General features: G+C 37.0%; 1 protein-coding gene across 1 annotated transcript in view; it reads left to right on the forward strand.

Moving 5' to 3' along the window:
- zranb3 (zinc finger, RAN-binding domain containing 3) overlaps window positions 1-27,028 on the forward strand; it is a 68,661-nt gene that overhangs the window by 29,327 nt on the left and 12,306 nt on the right. The window contains exons 8-15 of the mRNA XM_052124306.1: window positions 1,705-1,821; window positions 8,515-8,634; window positions 11,767-11,886; window positions 14,875-15,054; window positions 15,356-15,520; window positions 16,055-16,460; window positions 23,014-23,277; window positions 24,711-24,817. Coding sequence (XP_051980266.1) covers window positions 1,705-1,821; window positions 8,515-8,634; window positions 11,767-11,886; window positions 14,875-15,054; window positions 15,356-15,520; window positions 16,055-16,460; window positions 23,014-23,277; window positions 24,711-24,817 — 1,479 coding nt within the window. The remainder of the gene's footprint in view (window positions 1-1,704; window positions 1,822-8,514; window positions 8,635-11,766; window positions 11,887-14,874; window positions 15,055-15,355; window positions 15,521-16,054; window positions 16,461-23,013; window positions 23,278-24,710; window positions 24,818-27,028) is intronic.

The following is a 27,028-nucleotide window of genomic DNA, read 5'->3' on the forward strand; positions in this document are numbered from 1 at the left end:
TACCCAGGTTTTTAGACATTGTATCAGGTGAATACCATGTTTTATTTTTATTTATTTTTTCTTGTTTTTGGACATGGGTACCACTGTAATATTATGGTTTTTGGACGTTGTATCATTGTACCATGGTTATACCATGACTTTTAGACACGGTACCATGGTAATACCCTGTTTCTGGGCATTGTACCATGATAATACATGTGTTTTTTTGGGATGTTGTACCTTGATAATACTTTGGTTTCGAGATGTGGTAACATGGTAATACCATGTTTTTTTTTTGGGCATGGCACCATGGCAATACCTTGATTTTTGTGGACTTGGAACTACAGTAATATGGTTTTTGGACATGGTACCATGATAATACATTTTTTTGGATGTTGTACCATGGTAATATTTTGGTTTTAGGACATGGTAAAATGGTACCATGGTAATACCATGCTTTTGGGCATGGTACCATGAAAACGTGTTTTTTTAGAAATGGCAACATGGTAATATATTTTTTATTTTTTACAAAATACCATGGTAGTATCTAGATTTTTAGACATGGTACCATGGTAAAACCATACAATTTTCTTTGAAGAACCTTTGAGTATGATGTAAACATCATGATATGAATTTGGTAATCATCCAGTACCATGTAATTACATTTGAAACATCACTCCACCATAATGCCACAGTACTTTTTTGTAGAAGGTATAAATATCTCTACATTTCTATATTCTGTATTATACATCTATTTATCTGCCCCCTCATTATTAGTAGCACGTTATATGTAGTGAGGATTATAAAACAGCCTCAGGGTGAACAACATTCAAGGGAATAATGGTTGTGTGTGTCATTTCAACGCTCTACTTCATTCTGTGCTTGACTTCCTGTCGTTGTGATGCCAAAATCTGCCAGCACCTCACGAATAGTGCAGAACGTTTGTGTGAAGAGAGACCGGGAGAGAAGAGTGTGCATTTGATTTAGGGCCAGGTGTGTGTGTGTGTGTGTGTGTGTGTGTGTGTGTGTGTGTGTGTGTGTGTGTGTGTGTGTGTGTGTGTGTGTGTGATTTATAGTGCGGGTACTGTGTGTTTCCATCTTCTCCCGCTGCTGTCACTGTAGCGCTATAATTGGGCAGGTCACATGACCCAAGGAGTTGTTCTGCAACTTCAGGGAATTGTGTCGTCTCTCCACCTCTCACTTTCTCTCGTTCGCACCATCTTTCTTTTATTTTATTTTTTCTCTCGCTTCTTTTTGCCAAAGAGAGGGAAAGTAGGACAGTTTACTATATCCTTAATTGTGCCATTCTTTTTTTTTGTATTCATATTGTCTCTCTTTCTCCGTCTCGCTTTCATTGTAGACATTTGTCTTGGGTTTTTTTATATACTGTATGTTCAGAGAAAGCATTTTGATTGTCAGCTGATAAAGGCATACATCTCCCAAAAAATTACAATTCTGTCACCGTTTACCCGCCTTAAAAAGAATATCCTCTCTGTCTATTCTGTACATTGAATGCTAAGCTTCAAAATTACAAAACAAAACTTTCAATGTATCATAAAAGTAGTCAGTATGACTTGTGTGCCATTTTCCTTTTGAAGTCATACGATAGCTTTGTATGAGAAACGGAGGATGATTTGAGTGTTTAAACAGGGCTAATGTTTTCTCTTATGTAAATGTTGTAATAAAGGATGTTCTACTTACATTCTCTCTCTTTCTTTCTCACAGGAAGCGAGTGCTAGTTTTGAGCAGTGGGAGCGGTTGATGAGTTTTCAGAGTGAGAATCAGTTTGTGGAGGTGATGAGTCTCATCACACACATGTATAAACAGACCGCCATTGCCAAGGTACAGTACTGTACGTGTGCTCAAATGTGTATCCTTCAATATGTTGAATATCTGTAGACCTTTATACTGTAAGTATGAATTTGCAGGTGTGTTTTTTGTGTCCACGGATGAAACAAATTTTGGATGCATGATAAATCACTCACATATGTGACCAAATTTGGCGCACTTTGTTTGACAAGATTCTCTTATTGGTGGATTTTGGCTCTACAGCAACATGGGTAGTGTAGTTCTTCACCAGGAATTCTGCTATTAAGCAACATTTTTAAAGATAAAGATGAAATGACTTCAACAGAAACATACATCAATTAAAAATCAGTGAATCCATTTGCCATTGGAAAAAATTAATGGGACGTTTTCTTCCAGAGCCAGACGGTTACGTTCTATTCTATAGGGTTTCCACAGTCATGGAAATGTCTATAGTAAATAAATATTTCTTGTTAAACTCTGGCTAGAAATTGCTCAGTAAATTGCTACTTATTTAGTAATTATAATTTTTTTTTTGTCATTTTTTTTAATCAATTTTGAATACCCAATTCCCACTACTTAGTAGGTCCTCGTGGTGGTGTGGTTACTCACCTCAATCCGGGTGGTGGAGGACAAGTCCCAGTTGCCTCCGCTTCTCGGTCAGTTCGCGCATCTTATCACATGGCTCATCATGCATGACACTGCGGAGACTCGCAGCATGTGGAGGCTCATACTACTCTCCGCGAGCCACACACAATTCACCACACGCCCCATTGAGAGCAAGAACCACTAATCGTGACCACGAGGAGGTTACCCCATGTGACTCTACCCTCCCACTCTACCGGGCCAATTCGGTTGCTTAGGGGACCTGACTGGAGTCACTCAGCACGCCCTGGATTCGAACTCGCAACAACACGGGTCGTAGTCAGCATCAATACTCGCTGAGCTACCCAGGCCCCCCTCTTATCCAGTAATCTTGAATGCCTGAAAATGTCATTAAAAAATGTATTAATCGCTGTTAGTTACAGCACCATCAATGCAAGCAAACTCCTCCCCCCACAGATCAGGCTGTAGTGGAATAGTCCAAGGTTTTACGCGAATACTCAATTTCGTTAGCAGTTGAAAGTGCGCCACACCTTTAGGAGAGTTTTGTGTGATTTCACTGTTTTTAACTATTGCTAGTTTGGTTTGCATTTGTGGAGAGAAGTAAAATAAATGTAATTATCCTAGAGGGGCAGAGAAAAGGAGAAAAGGGAGGAATCTAAAGTTTATCTCAACGCTTCCGAAGCTAACATTGTCTGCTAAATGAATAAATGCTAATATGATCCGAAGCTAACATTGTCTGCTAAATGAATAAATGCTAATATGATATCTTCCAGTGAGTGTAGGAATATTTTCTCCATACCATTCCATTAAAAAAAGAATAATAATAATAATAATAATAATAATAAATATACATATTGCTTACAACACCTTTAAGGGAAAATCTAGGTAAATGTGTGCTATTGAAGAGGGCCCCATTTCTGTACATTGCCCCAAAATCACTTAATCCGTCCGTGTGTTCAGGTAAAAGACACAAATAATAATAATAATAAAAACAGTACAGAAAAAGGTTTGTAATATTTAGGGTTAAAGAGATAAAACTGAAAATTCTCTCATCATTTACTCACCCTCATGCCATCCCAGATGTGTATGACTTTCTATCTTCTGCAGAACACAAAGATTTTAAGAAACTTTGAAGCTCCAAAAAGTACTAAGTCAGCATAAAAGTGATCCATAGGCGTTTAATCCATGTCTTCTGAAGCGATCTAATCGGTTTTGGGTGAGAACAGACCAAAAAGCAACTCCTTTTTCACTATAAATCCTAACATCTGCAGTCTCCATGGCAATTATGATCTCAAGCTTGATTACACTTCCTAGCGCCATCTACACACTGTGCATGCATCAAGCACTCGAAAGAGTAATCAAGTTTGAAATCATGATCGTTCCTAGAGACTAGAGGTCGACCAATAGTGGTTTTGCTGATGTTGATATCTAAGGTGGTGGAAAAGGCAGACAACCAATTAATCGGCCAATAGATTAAAAAACGAATGAAATCTATTTATAGAATGATAAAAAAAAAAGAATTATGTATTTCTTTCCGTACTATAAAGGGCACACACATTGAGGTTACAAGAACAAAATAACAAAAGCAGTTAATTGTGCAACCAAAATCTCAATAATAACTAGAAAAATTCAGATTTGGTGCAATACAGGAGACTTTCAAATTTAAACAAGTCTAAAATACGTAGACACTTATTTTGAAATAACAGAGACTTGGTTAACTTACAGTGCTGTATATGCAAGGATTTACCAAATGATGCTTTTTACAGGCTATATATTCACCAGATGAAGAGTTTATATGCATATGTTTCACCAGATGAGGTTTGTTAATGAGGAATAAAAGAAAATTGAAAAAAAAGAAACTATTGTCATAAATTTTTGCAGATAACCGATAGTTCAAGAAAGCAACTATCGGCACAGATTAACTGTAAAACCGATATATCGGTCTACCTCTACTAGAGACTGCAATGGCACAATGTACATTTAAAAAAAGGAGTTACATTTTGGTCTGTTCTCACCCAAAACTGATCGGATCACTTCAGAAGACATTGATGATGGATTACTTTTATGCTGCCTTTATGTGCTTTTTTGAGCTTCAAAGTTCTGGTAACAATTCATTTATATTGTATACAAAGTTGAATTATTCTTCTTAAAATATTTGTTTGTGTTCAGCAGAATTAAGACATACACATCTGGGATGGCATGAGGATGAGTAAATGGGTGAACTGTTCCTTTAAGAGCTAACCCCAAGTATGAGCAATTGTAAAAGTGATACTTGCTTAGAAAAATTACTAATACAATGATAATCTCAGATTGTTCTGTAAAACAAAACATTTACATATTAGATCCACTTCTGATTATACGCAGAGCAGTATTTAGCGACTGGCTTACGAAACAAGATGTTAGATGTCAATTCAAAATTCTGTCGAATGCCATTGAAATAACAGCCATCTGCAGTTTCCTTCTCTCTCCCTCTCGTTCTCTCTAACGATGAGGGACAGCGTGATATCGGCGCTAACGACCACCATGGCAACCAGCCCTTCTGTTCTGCACATCAAACACTGTGGCATTGCCATGGGAACAAGCTCCGGGGGAGGGAGGGGTCCAGAGCCGAGACGACCTATTCACTGACCTTTGATTGGTGGACACTTTTTTCTTTCTTTTTTCCTGTAGATCTCTGGATTTAACAAGGTGATTGTTTTCTATGAGTTCACCCAGATGTGACCTGCCATAACCTTTTGAGATTCTGCATCACACAACTTTTACAGTGTGGTACAAATTACACTTTGCTCGCTTTGACATTAACAATGTCTGGTAACTCTTTACAATAAGGTTGTATTTACTAACAGTAGTTAATGCAGTAGGTATGAAGGACTAACAGTGAACAACAAATTTTTTTACAGCATTTATACATTTGTGTTAATTTATACATTTACTAACTATTTATAACATATTTAACTTTTAATGTTTTACTGTTTTAGTAAATGCAGAATTTAACATTTACAATGATTCATAAATTAAGTTGTTGTTCACTGTTAGTTCATGTCTTGTATTTCGCTTATTAACGTTAGCATGAATAAAACCTTACTGTAAAGTGTTATCCAATCTGTAATGTTACGAGGAAAAAAGCAATATTTTTTAGTAAGGGCATACCTCTGAAATGTAGTCGGCAATCATTCATACACACACATTCTGAGAAATGTACCAAGAATGAATAGCATTCGCTTATAGCGTCATTTATTTGTACATGCTGTTTGCGCTATTTTTTTATTTGGTAATGGCGCAAACCTGATATATGAGATATACTTATATTATAATGCTCTTTATCGTTGTTATAATTTCCTTAATTCCTGTTGCAATGATCGAAAGAAAATATTCTTAAAACGATACACGATGTTTGACAGCTCCTGTTTCACTCTCCGTTCAAGCTGTTTTTGTACACCCTTTAAACTGAAATACACTAATCAAATTAAAATCGCGATATGTCCTAGTGTGATTATTAAACCACGCAATGCTGCAATCTTAGTCTGTATGAGCTGCTTGAGCTTTAAATGAATGTGTGAAGCAGACCGCTCATACACTGGAAACTCCACAGACTATGAGAATCATTTGCGTTGTATGCGAGATGACAAAGCAGAGCACTAATCCACTCTGAAGCCTTATTTTTATATAATTTATAGAATTAAATCACAGCATAAATAAAAAGCGAAATGCTTGAAATTGAAGAAGCACCAGCACCATGAAATAGATGGCACCATCTAGTGATTATTTGTGAAAAAAGTGGTTTCAATGTTTATATCGATCTATTTAAAATGGTGGCAAAAGTGTCTATTATGTTGGGATAAACAACAGCTTATTTTAATAAAGTAACAGTAATTATTATATTGTTACTGATATTTTAATTTGAGTATTTGCTGAATATAAGTAGCTTGTGCTTGGTCAAAATTTTGAATATTATTTTATTGAAAACCCCCTTTGAAATCCATGTATTAAATATGATACAACAGACTTTTGAGGAATATCTCTCAATCACAATTACATTCAATTCATGCCCACCACAAAATATATATCACAGAGATCCTATTTCACATATTTCTGTGTATTTTCATATATGCAGCCTGCTCTGTCATTATAAAGATCTCATTAATGTACATTACAAGCTATTATGATGTCATCTTATCAGAAGAGACACAGCGAAAAAGTGCATTAAATACAGATGATAAAATAATAAAATAATATTTTATTCATATTGTATTTGATGTGCTGAATTGAACTGTGATTCATTTATATCCATATTTACAGACCAAGGAGAGGAAGTTGTCATGGCCAAACTCTCAAACATTTGGTATTTCTGAAAAGCCCAGAGAGTCCTCTGAAAATTCCCCAAGATTTACCCCTGTAGCATGTATGGGATAAGAAAAACTTAAATAACCATATTCCTACACAAAATGAATTGCTGGGCCTCAGGAGGATAATGAACTTTTAACCTTATGTATCAAATATGATACTTAAAAAAACTATTTATTTTCATAATTTTGTCTAATGGCACTAAAAACAATTAGAAAAAAAAAATAGAATTAGAAATCGGACAATTCTTTCATAAGTCAGTCTTTACTGGGTTAATACTCGCAACAGTGCTAATTGAGCGCAATTAGCGACTTGCCAAATACAAAATAACTCTTTCGTGAATTCATCCATTGTTTTAAATGAAAGGAATTGTTCAAATTGAAATTGCACAGCAGTTTTGCTTCTTGTGATGATTGAGAAATTACTTGGCTTATAACAAAGTGCAAAGTGTGTGTGATTTTAAAGGGTAGTTTGCACACTATCCTTTAAAAACATACGAACACAAGGTTATTTGCCACTTTGAGTTTTAGATATTCTCTCTTCTTAAGCAATTTAAACTACCACCACTTTTTATTGTCCTATTGAGCACAGCATGTGTCTTGAGTGAAGCCTTCCGCTGTGTGCGTGTGTGTTTTTGACTCTGGGTGTGTATTAAACCAGCCCGTGTGTGAAACCAGTGTGAGTCCCAGACGAAACACCCTGCGAGAGCAAGATGTTTTTTTTTTTTTTTTTGGAATGTCAAACCTGTGTGTTCCCATCCCTTCTGCTCTTGTCCTGTTCTGTCTTTCATCTATTGTTTGCCACTGAGATGATACCCACCCTCTCTCTCTTTCTCTGGGTAGAAATAGTGCCATGTCAGGAATGGTGTTACTTTTCTTTTTTTGCCAAGTGAAAATGAGTGAACTACAGCCACTGTGCGTGCACACACACACACACACACACACACACACACACACACGCTTGAGGCTATAAAGAATACTTTGCGCTCCATCACAGGCAAGAGATTTGGACGCCAATTAGACGATATTAAAATGGCGAAACTTCAATAATGAGAAATCAGAACGGTGCTTTAAAAGAGCAGAAAAAAGAGGACAGGCTTCCGGCAAATGACTTGATACACCGTTCATTTAACAACTACTAAACATAACAGGCATTATATGATGAGTTCATATCAGAATTTAGGGATTTTGGAAGGTTTTGTTTTTTAGAGGAAACTACTGGATGTTGTCATGATTGAAAAGCTGTGGGACCTTTGCATTGTACCTAGCAACACCCCCCGTTACTAACAGAAAATCATAGTAACACAGGGTCTCTAGGGTGTTTTGTTATTATAATATAGTGGCAACAGAAATGTGATACAAATTCAGCAATTTGTTAACAACTAGATTTTTTTGAAGTGGTGCTAGCCAATGCAAATCTTGCCACCACAATGCTAGCTCATCGTAGGAGGTTGCCTGGCCATTGCTATGTGGCAATGGCCAGGCTATTCTCTGTAGTTTCTAGATAGTTGCCTAGTAGCCATGTCAAAAGAGTGATATATTAATGAATAGAAATCTTACTGTAAAGTGTTACCATTGCATTATATGGAATTCAACTAATGTGTGATCGCTGGTGTCCATATGTTAGCTATTTACAACAGCTTTGAATGTGGCTCAACCAATCAGATGTTAAAGCCATAACTATCCATTATCATTTCCATCATTATAATTTGAGATTTACTGGATTGCAATACAGATATTTATTATTCTTTCTCTCTCTCTCTCTCTCTCTCTCTCTCAGGCTGGAGCGGTGAAGGACTATATAAAGATGATGTTGGAGACCGAAGAGCTAAAGTTTCTGGTTTTTGCTCATCATCTTAGCATGCTGCAGGCATGTACCGAGGCTGTCATTGAGGCCAAGGTGTGTGTGTGTGTGTGTGTGTGTGTGTGTGTGTGTGTGTGTGTGTCTCTGTCTGTGTGTGAGAGAGAGAGAGAGAGAGAGAGAGAGCATACATGGAGACTAGTGAAAGCAAAAGTATTTCAGCATTTCAACTCGGTTCATTAAATCAGCCAGCAGCAAACCCTGTCACACTGCTGTCCCAACACACATACAGACTGACCCATTCAGACAGAGAGAGGTGTACAGAGTGTGTGTTAACAGAGTGCAGTATGACCAAACTCTTATATCATGATGTGAGTAATTATATGTCATGGTAACTGTATATATCACAACATGGTTATCTTTGCTGGAAATTGGTAATATATCTTATACACTGTATTAAAAAGCAATGCAGTAAAATCTAGTGACTTAAATGCTTTGACCCTTTAACCTGGATTGGCCCACCGAGAAAATAATAATTATTGAAGTAAAGTCTTGACCACCCAAAATAAGTATCGTTTGAAAGCTTAGAAGCTGTACTTTACAATGCATGTAGGCATTATGACCAAAACTGTACAAGTGCTTTGAAATTTGCAGACAAATCAGAAGTGTTCTGTATTGATAATTGATTAATCATTTTGCACTGCACATTTTAATGTAATTGGTAAAAATATAAAACTGATCAAATAGCCATATATCATGTTATTAGAAAGTTCTAAAAGAGTAGAATACAACCAGCACTACAGTAAAAAATATAGTGAGTAATAGCTAAGTACAGTATATGTCATTGACATACATGTCATGTTACATGAAAACAGGTGGTGCTTATAAGCAGCGTTTTCGCTTATAACTTCATGAAACATAAACAGAACATAAAATATCACATATCAGTACTCGGAGGAGGGGATTCTTGTTAAAATGAGTCCACACACAGCGTTATCGGATGCATAGGTCATTAGATAATCCACACGAAGCACAATGTTTACACAGCACATTATGTGCTATCTGGCAAAAAACACATTAGCTTTCCTGAATCAGATGAATTCATCGAAAATGATGTAGCACGTAGTAGTACGTTAAACCAATCGTATTTGGATTCAGATCAGGTGGAAGTCCTCCAAATATGGGCAGAGAGGATTGTTCACTGTAATTACATATGGCCACCAGGAGATGGTGCCAAGTACATGACACAGACTCAATGATGACTCAAATGACACAGAATGGAACTTTATGAGATCTCATTACTCATGCCTGCATGCTTTGGAGAGAGAGCATACCTTTAGTAATTGTTGTATTTTTGATGTGTATTTAGTTCCTATGTACAATTATTATGTTTTTATTTGTTTGGAGATGCTTTTGGACACTTGAAGACACTTTTGTACTCTAGGAGAAATCTTTTGTATCAACACAAAATTTGACTCAGTTACAGGTGACATGATTGGGAACAAAACAAAGGAAGTTTTTTTATTTACACCCAGAGATATACTGTATAATGTCAAATCAGAAAAAAAAATGGGATGTTACTATCCCATCAATGTGCGCTACCCGTACAACTTTGACAGTTGCGTGCTGTCTCAGTGTTTATATCCTCATCTCCCGCTAAACGTGGGAATAGCCTTTCTGTGGACCCCCCCCTTCTACTCCAGGCCCCTCTCAAGCCCAGTCCTGGGACAAAAGGTCCAATTGTCCCCTCATCGTCGGCCCTGGCTGTAAGCTAATAAATCGTAATGAAACATGACAAAATAAATATTCAAAAAAGCCATCTATTCTGGAATCGCCCATCTGCAACAAAATTCGTTTTCTGCTTGAAATCACGCCACAAATTTCAGTTGTATAGCAGAATATCTACCGTTATACATTTCTACTGTTGTACAGTACATACCATCATAGCATCAAGCAGTGTATGTGAGCAGAATGAGAGATAAAGTGGAACAATTTTGTTGGCACTAAAGAAAGTAAGAGAGAAAGGGTTGATTTCCTGGATAGTTCATTCTCTGCTTTAAAGTATTCTCTCAGTAGGGCACTGGTTCATTTTTTTTATGAAAGTATAGCCCTTTTTTCTGTTAGAAACTTGCTGTCAATCAGATATGTAACTTGTTCAGGACATTCATTTAGTCCATTTCTAGATTCATCAGCCTGCAGTTGCCAGAGATGCCTGAATATGATATTCTCGAACCTAGTCTCAGCTTTGGACAGCAAAACCATGTATACCTGCAAAATCTATATAAAATCTAAAGATACTACATTGTTCCCAACCCATTTGAAGGAGAACAATATCGAAAACTTATTTTAAGCATAAGACATTCACTTTCATTAATCTCAGCATACCTGACAAACCCATCATAAATTTTAATGTGACTCTGTGAATTGCATTGCATCACTTGAGATTTGTTTTTAATATATATATATATATATATATATATATATATATATATATATATATATATAAGACATTTGTCTTATCATACATGTTGATTCATCTTTCACAACAATCCAGCAATATCTATATTTATTCAGCGACACACTGAAAACTCTTTGCACCCTAAAGAGTGTGGCTGGTTGCAGACAAAACGCCTTCACAGATGTCTCACTGTTTTAATGAGAGCTTGTTTTGTCAATTTCCACTTTTGTATTGACCCCAGCCTCCCATCTTTTCCCCTTCTCTCCCTCACTTTCTTTTTCCGTTGCTGTCTGGACAAACATTTGATCCAAGACACTGAAAATCGTCCTCTGCTTTTCCTTTTTTATTCGTCCTACTGTTAATTGGTGCCTATGAATCTTATGGGGAAAGCGGGGGCCTCGCACCAGCAGGTGTGATCACGCATTCGAAAGGGGCGACACACGCGCTCCGATGTTCTCACAACTGTCACGCTCCTCACACCCTGAGCGAGAGATGGGAAATAAAGTTGGGGAGGAGGCTAAAATTAAAACGGGTGAGAAAAATTCTGAAGTTTTGAGAGAAAGCAAGGCAGATAGAAAGAGAGAGTGATGTTGCACAGCAGTTCACCTGTGTTTTACAGCTGGGTGCCAACGGTTAAGATGATAATGCCCAAAACATGCTTCACGTCAAATAGATTCACATTAACATGAAAGAGATATGATTTATCACATGATACGTTACAGGGTTATAGTTAAACTATATGACTTTGTTGTCCTTTCCGCTATCTTTTCCAGGCTGGTTATATCCGCATAGATGGCAGCGTTCCATCTGCAGAGAGGATCCAACTGGTGCATCGTTTTCAGAATAACCCAGACACACGGGTGGCCATACTAAGTATACAGGCTGCTGGACAGGTACTGATTACCTCAAACTTATAATCATCAAACTTTTGTGCATTATATTTCATACCTCCTTGTAATACCTCATAAATATCATTCAGTTTTTTATACTTTACACACAATTGTAAAAATCTTACTGGTCATTATATTTCACGCAACCTCTTAAAACCTCAACCTCATAAACATTGTACTGTATTTCTTTATTCTTCACACAACCTGGTAATACTTCAACCTTGTAAACATTCTACTGTTCTTCTTTTTACATCATGCAACCTCAAACATCTTACTATTCTTAATAGTATACACTGTATACTTCACACAACCTTGTAAAACCTCAACCTCGTAAGCAGCTTAATATTGGTTACATTTCATACAACCCCGCTAAACCTCAACCTTGTAAACATCGTATTGTTTTTTTTATACGTCACACAACCTTGTAAAACCTCAACTTCGTAAACATCATACTGTTGTTTAGTTCATACAACCTCGTTAAACCTCAACCTTGTAAACATTGTATTGTTTTTTATACTTCACATTACCTCGTTAAACCTCAACCTTGTAAACATCGTATTGTTGTTTACAGTTTATACAACCCCGCTAAACCTCAACCTCGTAAACATCGTATTGTTTTTTATACGTCACACAACCTCGTAAAACCTCAACCTCGTAAACATCGTATTGTTTTTTATACGTCACACAACCTCGTAAAACCTCAACCTCGTAAACATCATACTGTTGTTTACAGTTCATACAACCCCGCTAAACCTCAACCTCGTAAACATCGTATTGTTTTTTATACGTCACACAACCTCGTAAAACCTCAACCTCGTAAACATCGTATTGTTTTTTTATGTCACACAACCTCGTAAAACCTCAACCTCGTAAACATCATATTATTTTTTATACTTCACATAACCTCGTAATACCTCAACCTCGTAAACATCATACTGTTGTTTAGTTCATACAACCTCGTTAAACCTCAACCTCGTAAACATCGTATTGTTGTTTACAGTTTATACAACCCCGCTAAACCTCAACCTCGTAAACATCGTATTGTTTTTTTATACGTCACACAACCTCGTAAAACCTCAACCTCGTAAACATCGTATTGTTGTTTACAGTTTATACAACCCCGCTAAACCTCAACCTCGTAAACATCGTATTGTTTTTTTATGTCACACAACCTCGTAAAACCTCAACTTCGTAAACATTATATTATTTTTTATACGTCACATAACCTCTTAATACCTCAACCTCGTAAACATCATACTGTTGTTTACAGTTCATACAACCTCGTTAAACCTCAACCTCGTAAACATCGTATTGTTTTTTTATACGTCACACAACCTCAGTAAACCCTCAACCTCAGTAAACATCGTATTGTTTTTTATGTCACATAACCTCGTAAAACCTCAACCTCGTAAACATTATATTATTTTTTATACTTCACATAACCTCTTAATACCTCAACCTCGTAAACATCATACTGTTGTTTACAGTTCATACAACCTCGTTAAACCTCAACCTCGTAAACATCGTATTGTTTTTTTATACGTCACACAACCTCGTAAAACCTCAACCTCGTAAACATCGTATTGTTTTTTTATGTCACATAACCTCGTAAAACCTCAACCTCGTAAACATTATATTATTTTTTATACTTCACATAACCTCTTAATACCTCAACCTCGTAAACATCATACTGTTGTTTACAGTTCATACAACCTCGTTAAACCTCAACCTTGTAAACTTCGTGTGGTTTTTTTATACTTCACACAACCTCGTAAAACCTCAACATCGTATTGTTTTTTTGTCACACAACCTCGTAAAACCTCCACCTCGTAAACATCATATTGTTTTTTATACTTCACATAACCTCTTAATACCTCAACCTCGTAAACATCATACTGTTGTTTACAGTTCATACAACCTCGTTAAACCTCAACCTTGTTAACATTATATTGTTTTTTTTATACTTCACATAACCTCTTAATACCTCAACCTCGTAAACATTGTATTATTTTTTATACTTCACATAACCTCTTAATACCTCAACCTCGTAAACATCATACTGTTGTTTACAGTTCATACAACCTCGTTAAACCTCAACCTCGTAAACATCGTATTGTTTTTTATACGTCACACAACCTCGTAAAACCTCAACCTCGTAAACATCGTATTGTTTTTTTATGTCACATAACCTCGTAAAACCTCAACCTCATAAACATTATATTATTTTTTATACTTCACATAACCTCTTAATACCTCAACCTCGTAAACATCATACTGTTGTTTACAGTTCATACAACCTCGTTAAACCTCAACCTCGTAAACATCGTATTGTTTTTTTATACGTCACACAACCTCGTAAAACCTCAACCTCGTAAACATCGTATTGTTTTTTTATGTCACATAACCTCGTAAAACCTCAACCTCGTAAACATTATATTATTTTTTATACTTCACATAACCTCTTAATACCTCAACCTCGTAAACATCATACTGTTGTTTACAGTTCATGCAACCTCGTTAAACCTCAACCTTGTTAACATTATATTGTTTTTTTATACTTCACATAACCTCGTAAAACCTCAACCTCGTAAACATTGTATTGTTATATTGTTCATACAACCTCATAAACATTGTACTGTTGTTTGTAGTTCATACAACCTCGTTAAATCTCGTAAACATCGTACCGTTTTTTATACTTCTCACAATCTCGTAATACCGCAACCTCGTAAACATCGTATTGTTGTTTATACTTCACACAACCTCGTAAAACCTCAACCTCGTAAACGGCTTAATATTGTTTATAGTTCATACAACCTTGTTAAACCTCAAATTTGTCAACATTGTACTGTTCTTTACGCAACCGTATATTCCTATTTGTCATACCTCACATAATTTCCTAAGAACCTTAACCTTATAAAACTAGTATTTAGTCAACCTAAATAACTGTATCAAGTATACTCTGTACTGTACAATGTGTCTGCTTCTGTTTAGGGTCTGACATTTACGGCCGCGTCTCACGTGGTCTTTGCGGAACTCTACTGGAATCCAGGACACATAAAACAGGCGGAAGATCGAGCGCACCGCATAGGACAGACAAGCACTGTGCACATCCACTACCTCATCGCCAAAGGAACTTTTGACACCGTCATGTGGGCTATGCTCAACAGAAAGGTAGATCCTCTGTGTGTACTACACTTCACAGGTGTTGTGTTGATTCATATAAAAAAAAAATTTACGTTTACCCCTCTGTAGACCCCAGACTTTTCAAAGTACACTGCTAATACAATATATATCGATTATTTCAAAAGTTGAGCAAAACCTTATTTTCCCTTTTTCCAAAAGAACATAGATTAGAAGCAATATCTAACTTTGGAGTGTAAAATACTTTTTTTTTATGTATTTATTATTATTATTATTATTATGCAATATTGCTTTCATACAGTGAGATTCTTAAAAAATATATATTGGACAGGAAACGGTAACGGGGAGTGCTCTGAACGGAAAGAAAGAGTATTTGAAAGCTGAGGAGGGAGATAAGGAGAAATGGGACTTCCTGAATTTCGCTGAAGCATGGACGCCAAGCAAGACCACAAGAGGCGACTCTGAGGATGACAAAGACAGCCTTTTCTTTTCTCATGTAAGTAATTTAACGCTGCTAAATAAAAAAAGAAATTGCACTGCCCCATGCATATTTAAATTAATTGATTTGTCGTTCTTGTTTGCCTCTTTTCTATCTAAAGGCTTATTATGGATATTGCCTTATTCACAAAAGTCAGCGGTATTTGCTCATGCAAATACCGCTTTCAGAGGGTGCAATTCATTCTTAGTGAAATTTAAACCTAGAGTCTTTCATGCTGAGAAGTGAATGTCATTTCATTGTTTTACCATCAAGAACCTACTGAGAGAGAAAAAAATGGCTTAAACCAGTCTATTCTGGTTTGCTGGTTTTAGCAGGTTTATGATCGTCTAAGCTGGTTTAAGTTGGACTATCTGCCTGACTCCGCTGGTCTTTTGCTGGTCTCAGAGCAAGACCAGATAATGAGTCCCCGAAACGTCTCTAAAACCAGGCTGGGAGACCAGCTAAGACCAGGTTTAAGCAGATTTTTCAGATGGGGAGAAACTTTCTGTGCATCACAGAAAAAGCGATTACATTTTTTTTCTATCCCCACAGTTTGAAAGGGACAAGCAGCATGACATCCGATCATTCTTTTCCCCTTCTGTGAATCAAGAGAAGAAAAGAAAAAGAACAGTAGATTCATCTTCCGACAGCTTGCCTCCCGCCCAATCACCCGAGGAGCCGGAGCCTAATCAGACCACAGACATCCAGAGTTCTGTTTCGAAGACCAATCAGGGGGAAGACTTTTCCCCCCAGCTGAAGCGATTTAGGCAGGTTACCCCATTGTCATGCAGGGGTAAGAAAAGCCCTCTGTCGCCCTTGTGCGCTCCCCGCAGGCTGTCAGAAGGACTGCAGGCGTCGCGCCACAATGAAAAGTGGAGCTGTTCATCATGTACGTTCTCCAACAGTGGATTGCTGCTACGCTGTGAGATGTGTGAAACTCCACGAAACTTGCAGAGAGGTGATACCTATACACACCCACACACAAATGAGTTGTCCAAATATGTTTACATTTGTTTTTCCCACTCTTTTTTAATACTGTACGCTTACAAATAGGATTAAAATTCTATTTTATTTTCACTTGGTAATTTCGATTTAGTCTAGATTTTGTTTTCAATTTCTTACTGTTGATTTAAGCTTTTTCAGTGTTGTGGGTTAAATTTAGTTTTTATTTTTACAAATAACAAATAAGTTTACACCTGTTATTATTTTTCACAGGATTACAAGCAGGGTATTGAATAGTTCATAGTTTAGAAATTAAAAACGTAAGTTTAAATTGAAATGTTGTTTTGATTTCAATTTGATTTACATTTTTCATTCCAATTAAGTTTAAATACTGTTAGTATTCACGACATAAACTGTTATTTTCAGTTTTTTATTTAAATTTAAATTTTATTTTATTTTATTTTGTTTATATTTTGTTGAGTTTTAGTATTTTCATTTGTTTTAGTTTCTGTTTAGATTAGTTTTTTAACGCACACACACACACACACACACACACACACACACACATATATATATATATATATTTTATTTGATATTTTTTTCAAATTTCTTTACACTTTTTTATTATTGTTGTTTTACACTGTTGTTATTTACTAGCAGGGATATAAAAGTTTTGAATTTTAAATGTAGTTTTTATTTCTATTTTTTAATTTTGTCATTCCAATTTAGCTTAAACTTTGTTAGTATTCCCTTTATGACTGGATGTTTTAGTATTTTTTTTTTTAGTTACAATAACTTTTTAGTTTATTTTTTTAGTTCCAAATGTTTACTGTCTTTTTATTACTTTACTTAGGCTTAAAAGCAGGGATAAATAAATTAAATTCAAGCTATTTTATTTTTAAATTGCCTTTCTTACTTTAGTTTTCGTTACATTTTTAGTTTATTATTGTTTTTTAGTTTCAGTTTAGTTTTATTTTATTGTGATGGCCGATGTGTAAACTGATATCATTGAAATACTTATAATTGTGATACATTTCGTTTGGCCATCAAGTCTTATCATTATCAAATGCAGTTTTTAAGCTTAATAAAAGCGGGTTGTAAAGGGTTCAAATTGTACAATATACCGTGTGTCTAAAACTAAAAATAATTTGAGGTCATTTTTATTTTATTGTAGTTAGTTTTGGAGCCATGAAAATGTTTTTTAGTTTAGTTTCAGTATTTTCAAACTAAATTATAATTTTATTATTTTTTCAGTTCAAGATTTACATTATGAATACCAGATTTTTTATGTGGTCTCAGACTTTTTTTTTTAATAAAAAACATTTTTATAAAGGAACGGCCACCATCCACAGTTCTAATACTTACAACTAAAAGCTTTAATACTTATCAAAACTACATCGAAACCTTCTTCCTCTGGGTTGAAAGAAAATTGAGAGAAATATTGTCAGTGAAAAAAGAAACTGGATGGTGAATGACAGAAATAGCTCGGATTGAAAATGACTCATTTTCACGGCCATGCAAGAATGCCGCTTTCGTTCAACATCACCGCTGGAAAACTTTGATATTTTGTGAGCTTTGCTTTCACCATCAACTCCAATGCCATCGATCAGAGCGTCAGCCTGTCCTCTGACAACAGCCCACTGATGTGAAATCAAAACAAAAAGATATAAGCGTACGCCAGGCCAGCTGTTGCTGTTTATTACCTGTGTGTGAATGTGTATTTGATGCTCTGACATGTTTGAAAGCCACTGCAGTGACTTTCAACATGCATCTGCACACACACATATTCTTAAGATACACTATTTAATATGACTATTACAACTATATAGTAGTTGCATAATAATATATAATTTAATAACTATTCAAAACACTATTTTGAGTCTCAAGATTCGGAGAAACTCAACTCAAAACCGACGACATTATGTAAGCTTGATTGGTGTGAAAAAATGTCACAAGCTAACACCTAGTCTCTTTTTTGCATTTACCTCAGTGCTTTGAATGCACACTCCAAATCAAAGTATGAATGGCTGCAATTTAAAAACGGTATGCCACATTACAAGACTTCACACAAGATTTGTTTGCTGAGAGAAGGCGGCGTGTTATAGAAAGAACATTGATCTAAACGCTGTTGCGGGCTCAGATGTGTAAAACCATGGCATCCAGATGTTTATGTTTTCAAAACTTAGACACTGATCTGTATATTATTTACTGAATTCCTCTGAATGGTCGTTTAGACATTTGGAAAGCCTCTTTGTTTTAAAAAAGTGGATTGTATGCAGGGCTTTTTATCGGTTTGTTCTAGAATTGTACCGATCTGTGGTGACGAATGTGGCATTGTGGTAAAATGCATCCAATGCGTCCAATATTTTAAATGGTCTGCACTTATATAGCGCCTTTTTAACCTTAACGGTATTCAAAGTGCTTTACACTGTGACTCATTCACCCATTCACACACACATTCATACACCGATGACGGCAGAGCTGCTATGTAAGGTGCTAGCCTGCCATTGGGAGCAACTTGGGGTTCAGTGTCTTGCCCAAGGACACTTCGGCATGTGGATTTATGTGGGCCGGGATTCGAACCACCAATCCTGCGATTTGTGGCCGACCCGCTGTACCACCTGAGCCTGTTTTCTTTTGAACAAAAGTGTAGCGTTTTGCAAATGCAGGGCTGTTTAGTAGTTCGTCGTAGAGTTTTACCGATCTGTGGTCACGAATGTAGAGTTTTCGTAAATTGCGCCGATTGAAATTTTTGTAGCATCCAATATTTTGCAAATGCAGGGCTTTTTAGCTATTTACCCTGAACTTTTAGATTTATGGTCACAAAGGTGGAGCTGTCGTAAAATGCGTTTTTTTTTTCTTTGTTTTGTTTGTTTCGAACAAAAGTTGAGCAAAACGAAATCTGGGGCTTATAAGCAGATCGTCCTATAGGATGCGATCTGTGATCATGAAGGTGGAGTTGTTGTAATTTGTGCTGATCAATGTGTGGCATCAAATTGTATTTATTTAATTTAGTTTCTTTCTAAATAAAATTGAGCATTTAGAAATGCAGGGCTGTTTAGTAGTTCGTCGTAGAGTTTTACCGATCTGTGGTCACGAAGGTGTCGTAAATTGCGCCGATTGAAATTTTATGTAACATCCAATTTTTCTACAGTTTTCTTTTGGACAAAAGTTTTGCAAATGCAGGGGTTTTTAGCTCTTTGACTGAAAGTTTTACAGATGTGGTCATGAAAGTGCTGTTATCGTAAATTACGCCGATTAACGCAGTTTGTGGCATCCATTTTGTTTCTTTCGAACAAAAGTAGAGCGTTTAAAAAAACAGTGCTTTTGGGGTCCTGGGTAGCTCATCTGACTACCATAACTGGAGTCGTGAGTTTGAATCCAGGGTGTGCTGAGTGACTCCAGTCAGGTCTCCTAACCAACCAAACGGGCCCGGTTGTTAGGGAGGGTAGAGTCAAATTGAGTAACCTCCTCGTGGTCGCTATACTGTGGTTCTTGCTCTTGGTGGGGCGCGTGGTGAGTTGTGCGTGGATGCCGCGGAGAATAGCGCGAAGCCTCCACAGGCGCTACGTCTCCGTAGTAACGCGCTCAACAAGCCACGTGATAAGATCCACAGATTGACGGTCTCAGATGCGGAGGCAACTGAGATTCGTCCTCCTCCACTCGGATTGAGGCGAGTCACTACGCCACCACAAGGACTTAGAGTGCATTGGGAATTCCAAATTGGAGAGAAAATAAAAAAATGGGCTTTTTAGCTGTTCACCCCTAGACTTTACTGACAAATGGTAAAAAAAGATGTGACCAAGAGATGTGGTAAACTGCGCTGATTTACACAACTTGTGGCATCCAATTTTTTTATGTTTTCAAAACTTGCAGTTTGATCTAGCGCGTTCCTCTAAAAACTCCCATCATGCATCAGTTTGTTGGTCATTTAGACATTTGGAAAACCTCTTTCAAACTAAAGCGCAGATTTACACTACTCGTGGCATTCTATTCATTTATTTTTTTTCGTCATTTTTCCACATTTTTGAGCATGATATGCATATTTACTTGGCATACATCATTTTCAGTCAAGCTTTTTGTTCTTTCTTTGTTGTCGTGTTTCTTTGAGACGAAAGTGAAGCGTTTACAAATGCAGAGCTTTTTAGCAGTTCGCACTAGACATGGAGACTTTGTTTTCAAAATGTATTCACTGCAGTTCTCAAAAAACTCCCATTATTCATTAGTTTTGTTGTTTGGGCCTTCAATAAACCTTTTGTTCTTCATTCTGTTTAATTTAAACAAAGGCGAAGTGATTATGAATGAAGGACGTTTTAGCTGTTCTGCTTCCAAAAATCTTGTGAAGCGTCTACAAATGGAGTTTTTTTTTATTTATTTTTTTAGCTTTTTCTCTCCCCTAAAACTTACATCCTGCATCAGTTTTGTTGTTTTGAACTTTGGTAAAGTTTTTCCTTATTTTGTGTTGTTTGAGTGAAAGTGGAGCTTTTTAGCTGTTTTGGTTTGACCATTTAAACCTTTGGTAAACCTTCAGTAAAACCAGATCTAATCATATCATGGCATCTTGTTTTAATGTTATAACATTTTTAGAAAGAGTCACACATTCCTGTGAAATCTCCCATGATGCATCAGTTTGGTCATTTAGACCTTCAGTAAACCTTTCTTTGATTGCTTGCTTTTGAAAGTGGAGGGTTTATAAATCCAGAGGTTTTTGGCTGTTCACCCAGGACTTTTACAAATCTGTGGTCATGAAGGTGATGTTGTGGTAAATATACAGAAAAGGTAAAAACCTTTTCAGTCTTTTCCTTTTCATCGAAAGCACAATATTACGAATACAAGATTTTTTAACTCTTGGACTTGGACAGATTTGCGGCCACAAAGGTGGTGCCGTGGTCCACTCTAGACAGTGATAAAGGTTCAGATACGCAGCGGGAATTGTTTTCTGCTAGTGCCTGGCTTTCTTTCTGCAAGCCCGCTTGTTAAGAGACAGCACAGCAGTGGAGCTTTTATTCAGCTTCTCACAAATTCAGCTGACATTTCAGAAGATCCATACGAGACCTTTCTGAGGGAGTGAGAGTAAAAAAGAGAGGGTGAGAACGAAAGAAAGGAAGCGTAATGCAATGTTTGTAAAAGCTAGACGGAATGGTGTGAAAAACAAGAGTGAAAGAATCCAAAAATGGAAAGCAAACGAGTGAATCAGAGGTGTGGAAATTCATTAGCAGCCTCTGTGAAACTCAAAGCAAGACAATCGCAATTATCAAACTCATCTGCTGCCTCACAGATCCAAACAAATCGTTCTATGCTTGAATTTCGCTCGACAACATCAAACTTCTGTATTACAGATGAAGTCTCCCTTCATGTTTGACAATCGGCCCCTTGAGGAGACTGTAACAACTACTACAAGGCAAATAGCGTATTTCAGCGGCTCAACGTCATGAAGATGTTTTTTCAAGATGGAAAGGTGTGAGGGAGGCTTTTAAATGTAGATCGGGTTTTTTTGACATGTCCCGTGGCGCCATATGGCAGCGAGATGTGAATCTGTTGGTCTGAGGGAAGGAAATCAGTCAAACGCAAAACAGACAGCATCTGTTCCACTTCTCAGCTTTAGAGAGAACTTATAGGGATAGTTCACACAAAAATGTATATTCTGTCATCATTTACTCGCCCTCTATTTGTTCCTTTCTAAATCAATAAGACTTTCTTTCTTCAATGGATCACAGAATGTGAAATGTGAACAATATCTTTGTCGCTCTTTTATATATAATTAAAAGGACTGCCAAGCTTAAAAAATAATCACTATTAAAGGATCATCGTACAACTGTTGCCAAGTCTACTGAAACCCTACGATAGCTTTGTGTGGCGGACCGACCAATATGCAAGTTATCTTGAATGCATCAGGTTGACATCAAATATTTGCACCAAGAAATCCATAGACACCAAACTCAAAAGTTTTCATATTTCATGACCTATAGGTGGCGCTGTCACTAAACTTGCCATGTACCCTCAGATCACGGTCCTAATAAAGCACACCAAGTTTCGTTATGATAGACCAAAGCGGCGCCAAGATAAAGGCTCACTTCCTGTTTTCAGCTACCATCGTTAACTTCACTTTACGTAACTTCCGAACGGTAAAATAAATGGAAATTCTGTTTTGTGCGGCTCGATCTAAAGATTATGAGCTATTTTTTGGGGCAAATTGGACATACACCTACAATTTTAGCTGTTCAACAACACTGTTGCCAATGCTGTTACATTACATAATTGTTTTCTTTGCTTCAGTTTTCGAAAGAAAGCGGAATATTTTAGATCCAGTGCTTCGAAGTTGTTCACTCGTAGTTGTTCACAAAGTAAGTTACTACTATAAACTATTCCTTTAACAGTGGTATGTGGTGATGTTCTCTGCATCAGATGACTGTAGGGATTTTTGACGGCCCTAATTAAAGCAACCAGTTGTGCGTCATAAGATGTGATGAATTGAATGTGGCGAACAGTACTGATGTGTTTAACATGACAGAGTACTGGGAGCAACCTGATAAACGTAACTCAGCCTTCCTATTTCTCTTTCTCTCCAGTTGCTCCAAGCCCACCTTCCTCATTACCGGGGGGTACCGGGGGCTCCTCTGCCTCATCCTCATTGATTGCTGCCTCGTGCATCTCTGACTCAGACCACGAAAGTGAGCTGCCCACCCCCAGTGGCCCGGACAGCGATCCTAACATCAGCACCCCACAGACTCCATATGCACATAAGAGCCAATGGGCCAATCAAGACGAAGCGGAGATGCACATAAATATGTCTCAAGAAACACAAGGACTCACCCCAAAAATGCCCTCTAGTGGTAATGCAGATCTGTTATGAATATTTTGTCTACCCACACACATGGGTTTCAGTACAATACACTTCAACACGTTTTTTTAAAAGGGCATTAAAGGGATAGGTCACCTAAAAGTGAAAATGTATATATTTATTTCATCATCATCATGTACTTAAAAATCTGTATCACATTCTACTGTGGAACACAAAGAGAGATGTTTAGAAGAATGTTCATGCTGTTCTTTTCTGTAGGTTAACCGATTAATCGGTTTTGCTGATCTGTACCGATAGCTGTTTTTTTAACTATCGGTTATCTGCAAAAATGAATGGCAATTATGAAGAATGCGCATGCTGCTGTTTTCTAGAGATTGATTGATTTTGATGGTAACAATGCTTCCAAAAGCAGTTCTCAACTAAAATAAACCGTTATCGTGAAGAATAATCATGCTGCTCTTTTCTATAGGTAGACCAATTAATCGGTTTTGCTGATTAATCAGCACCAAAATCTGCATTTAGGTTATTTGCAAAAATTAACTAAATGTTTTCCACGTGTACGATGTTGGAAGTACATGTCATTCTTGACTAAATTTTTCCATATTTTTGTCTGAAATTTAAGTCATGGCACCATCAAATCTAATTTAACAGCATATTCAAACTTGGGAGTCACCTTCAGTTACAAAACACATTTGATTGATGTAAAATGGAAAAGAGCAGCTTAAGTCTTCTGCAAATGATCTCATTTTGTCTTCTGTGAAAGAAAGGAAGGCATATAGGTTTGCAACAACATTTTGGAACAGCATTTTCATTTTTGTGTCAATTACTTCAATAAGAAGATTAGCTCAGGAAAACAAAATTAGCTTGTACGAATGATTTCACAATTGCATCAACGCCACTCACAGCACTTCCCATTTGAAATATGGATAATAACAGGCCATTTTTCACAGAACTGTGAAAGTGGAAAATAAAGAGAAACATTCACCTTTGCAATAAAGAGTGTGATTTTTCAGACACACTCTGCATGCTGCTAGCTTTATCTTAAGTCTTACCTTTATGGTACCACACAATTCTGACTACCTACCAGCATACAGTATGCATAATGGCTCTTTAATAGCATAGTGTGATTGGCTAGCAACAGCTCGGCTATTTAAGACTGCAGTGGTGTTCAAGTAACTAAGCCTCGAGGGGCATCCTTACAGCAAACATGACCCAAATGAACACCGTGCAGCTGTGTGGCACGAATTCTGGCCATATCTACATTTTTAGAATGGTGGGATTGTTTCCGGTCATTTCGTACCTGAATTTCAGTCTTTGTTAGCATCGTTAGAGGGATTTTATGCTCATTTGTCCCGTCACACCTGAACTTAATCAGACACTGGTACATTATGATTGTTTTCTACACTGCCTCGAATATTTGTCATTTCCTCTCCCATTATCTCTTTCTCCCTCTCTCTGTGATAGGTAATGACAATCACACTCATGAGGAGTCGGACAATTCCTTTCCCGTGTACGACAATCTAAAATTCTGTGCCAGCAAAAACACAGATAGGATCTACATATATGACAAGGTACAACATGCAATAAACTCAATAAATCTCTTTTAGGACAGGGCGATATATGAACTATTCGCAATATGTTTTCCATGGTTTTTCTCACAATTGATATTACTGCACTTTTTATTTTGCTATCTAGTTTTCTAAAGAGCTATTAGACTATTTTCTCTATCCTTCCTTGTTTTGTGACTTGTGAGTATGAGAGCGTTATGACAGATGATTAAATTGCATCTAGTTTTCATTTAGTAAAAAAAAAAACCTCTCGCATTTAAACATTTTTAATCTACTTGGCCACAATAACGAAATGTATATTGAATATAGTAAAAAGTTAGAAAAATATCAAGACAAAAAAAAGTAGCTGTATCGCCCAGCCCTGATAAGCCTGACCGATGAATATTAATTAGCTGATGTAATGTTTGAGCAGTTATCGTAACTGATTGGCTAGTACTATTAGGGTTACTGCTTTTTTGTTTCCTTCAACTGCCGATGCAACCAGTTGGTAAAGACTTCTGCTCGATCTTAAAGTTGTCATTTTATGCGACTGGCTACGGTCGTTTCTAAGCGTTCATAACTGATTGACTGAAAAGCATGTAAGTGGGTGCTAGTAATAATTGGTTAACCACTTTTTTTGTTCAAGTCTCTTGATTTTAAAGTGGTTGTTTTATGCGAATTGCTACATTCGTCTTAAGCATTCTAACATTACTTGGAACTGATTGGCTAAAAGCTGGTACGTGGGTGCTAGTAATAATAGGTTTACCACTTTGTTTGTTTGTTCAGCTGACTTCTGCTCCATTTTAAATTTGTTATTTTATGCAAGTGGCTATGGTCTTTTTTAAGCGTTCTACCATAAGTTGGAACTGATTGGCTAAAAGCTGTTAAATGGGTGCTGGTAATAATAGGTTTACCACTTTATTGTTTGTTCAACTGCCAATGCAACCAGTTTGCAGAGACTTCTGCTAGGTTTTAAAAGTTGTCATTTTATACGACTAGCTACGGTCGTTTTTAAGTGTTCTAACATTAGTTGCAACTGATTGGCTAAAAGTTGGTAAGTTGGTGCTAGCATTAATGGGCTTACCACTTTTTTGTTTGTTCAACTGCCAGTGCAACCAGTTGGCGGAGACTGTTGCTCAGTTTTAAAAGTTGTTCTGTTATGTGACTGGTCACGGTCGTTTTCAAGCATCGGACTATTTGTCGTAACTGATTGGATTAAAGCTGGTAAGTGGGTGCTAGCATTAATGGGCTTACCACTTTTTGGTTTGTTCAACTGCCAGTGCAACCAGTTGGCAGATACTTCTGCTCAGTTTTAAAAGTTGTCGTTTTATACGACTGGCTGCGCTCATTTACAAGCGCTCCATTAGACGTAACTGGTTCACTGAAAATTAGGTGAGTGGGTGGTAGTAATAATGGGTTTACCAATTTTTTGTTTGTTCAACTGCCAATGCAACCAGTTGGCGGAGACTTCTGCATAGTTTTAAAAGTTGTTGTGTTATGTGACTGGCCACGGTCGTTTTCAAGCGTCGGACCATTTGTCGTAACTGATTGGCTTAAAGCTGGTAAGTGGGTGCTAGCATTAATGGGCTTACCACTTTTTGGTTTGTTCAACTGCCAGTGCAACCAGTTGGCAGATACTTCTGCTCAGTTTTAAAAGTTGTCGTTTTATACGACTGGCTGCGCTCATTTACAAGCGCTCCATTAGACGTAACTGGTTCACTGAAAATTAGGTGAGTGGGTGGTAGTAATAATGGGTTTACCAATTTTTTGTTTGTTCAACTGCCAATGCAACCAGTTGGCGGAGACTTCTGCATAGTTTTAAAAGTTGTTGTGTTATGTGACTGGCCACGGTAGTTTTCAAGCGTCGGACCATTTGTCGTAACTGATTGGCTTAAAGCTGGTAAGTGGGTGCTAGTAATAATAGGTTTACAACTTTTTTTTGTTTGTTCAACTGCCAGTGCAACCAGTTGGTTGAGGCTTCTTAATATATTGTGATTATTGCGCAAAAAGTGGGGGAACAAAGCTTTCAACACCCCTGTCCATGTTAACCATACCTCCACCAATTGGTTTGAAAAACAACTTTCACATCGACCAAACAAACTGAATCTCTAATGTCCAAAGGACTCTGGTTCATGCCAAAAGTTCTAATGTGAAAATGGCCTTAAATACAGTATTGTTTCTGTCTAGAGCTCTGAAAACACGGTCAAATGACCCGAATTTCAGATTTGTATCTGA

The sequence above is a fragment of the Xyrauchen texanus genome, chromosome 50 (assembly GCF_025860055.1).
Source record: "Xyrauchen texanus isolate HMW12.3.18 chromosome 50, RBS_HiC_50CHRs, whole genome shotgun sequence".
Classification (NCBI taxonomy): domain Eukaryota; kingdom Metazoa; phylum Chordata; class Actinopteri; order Cypriniformes; family Catostomidae; genus Xyrauchen; species Xyrauchen texanus.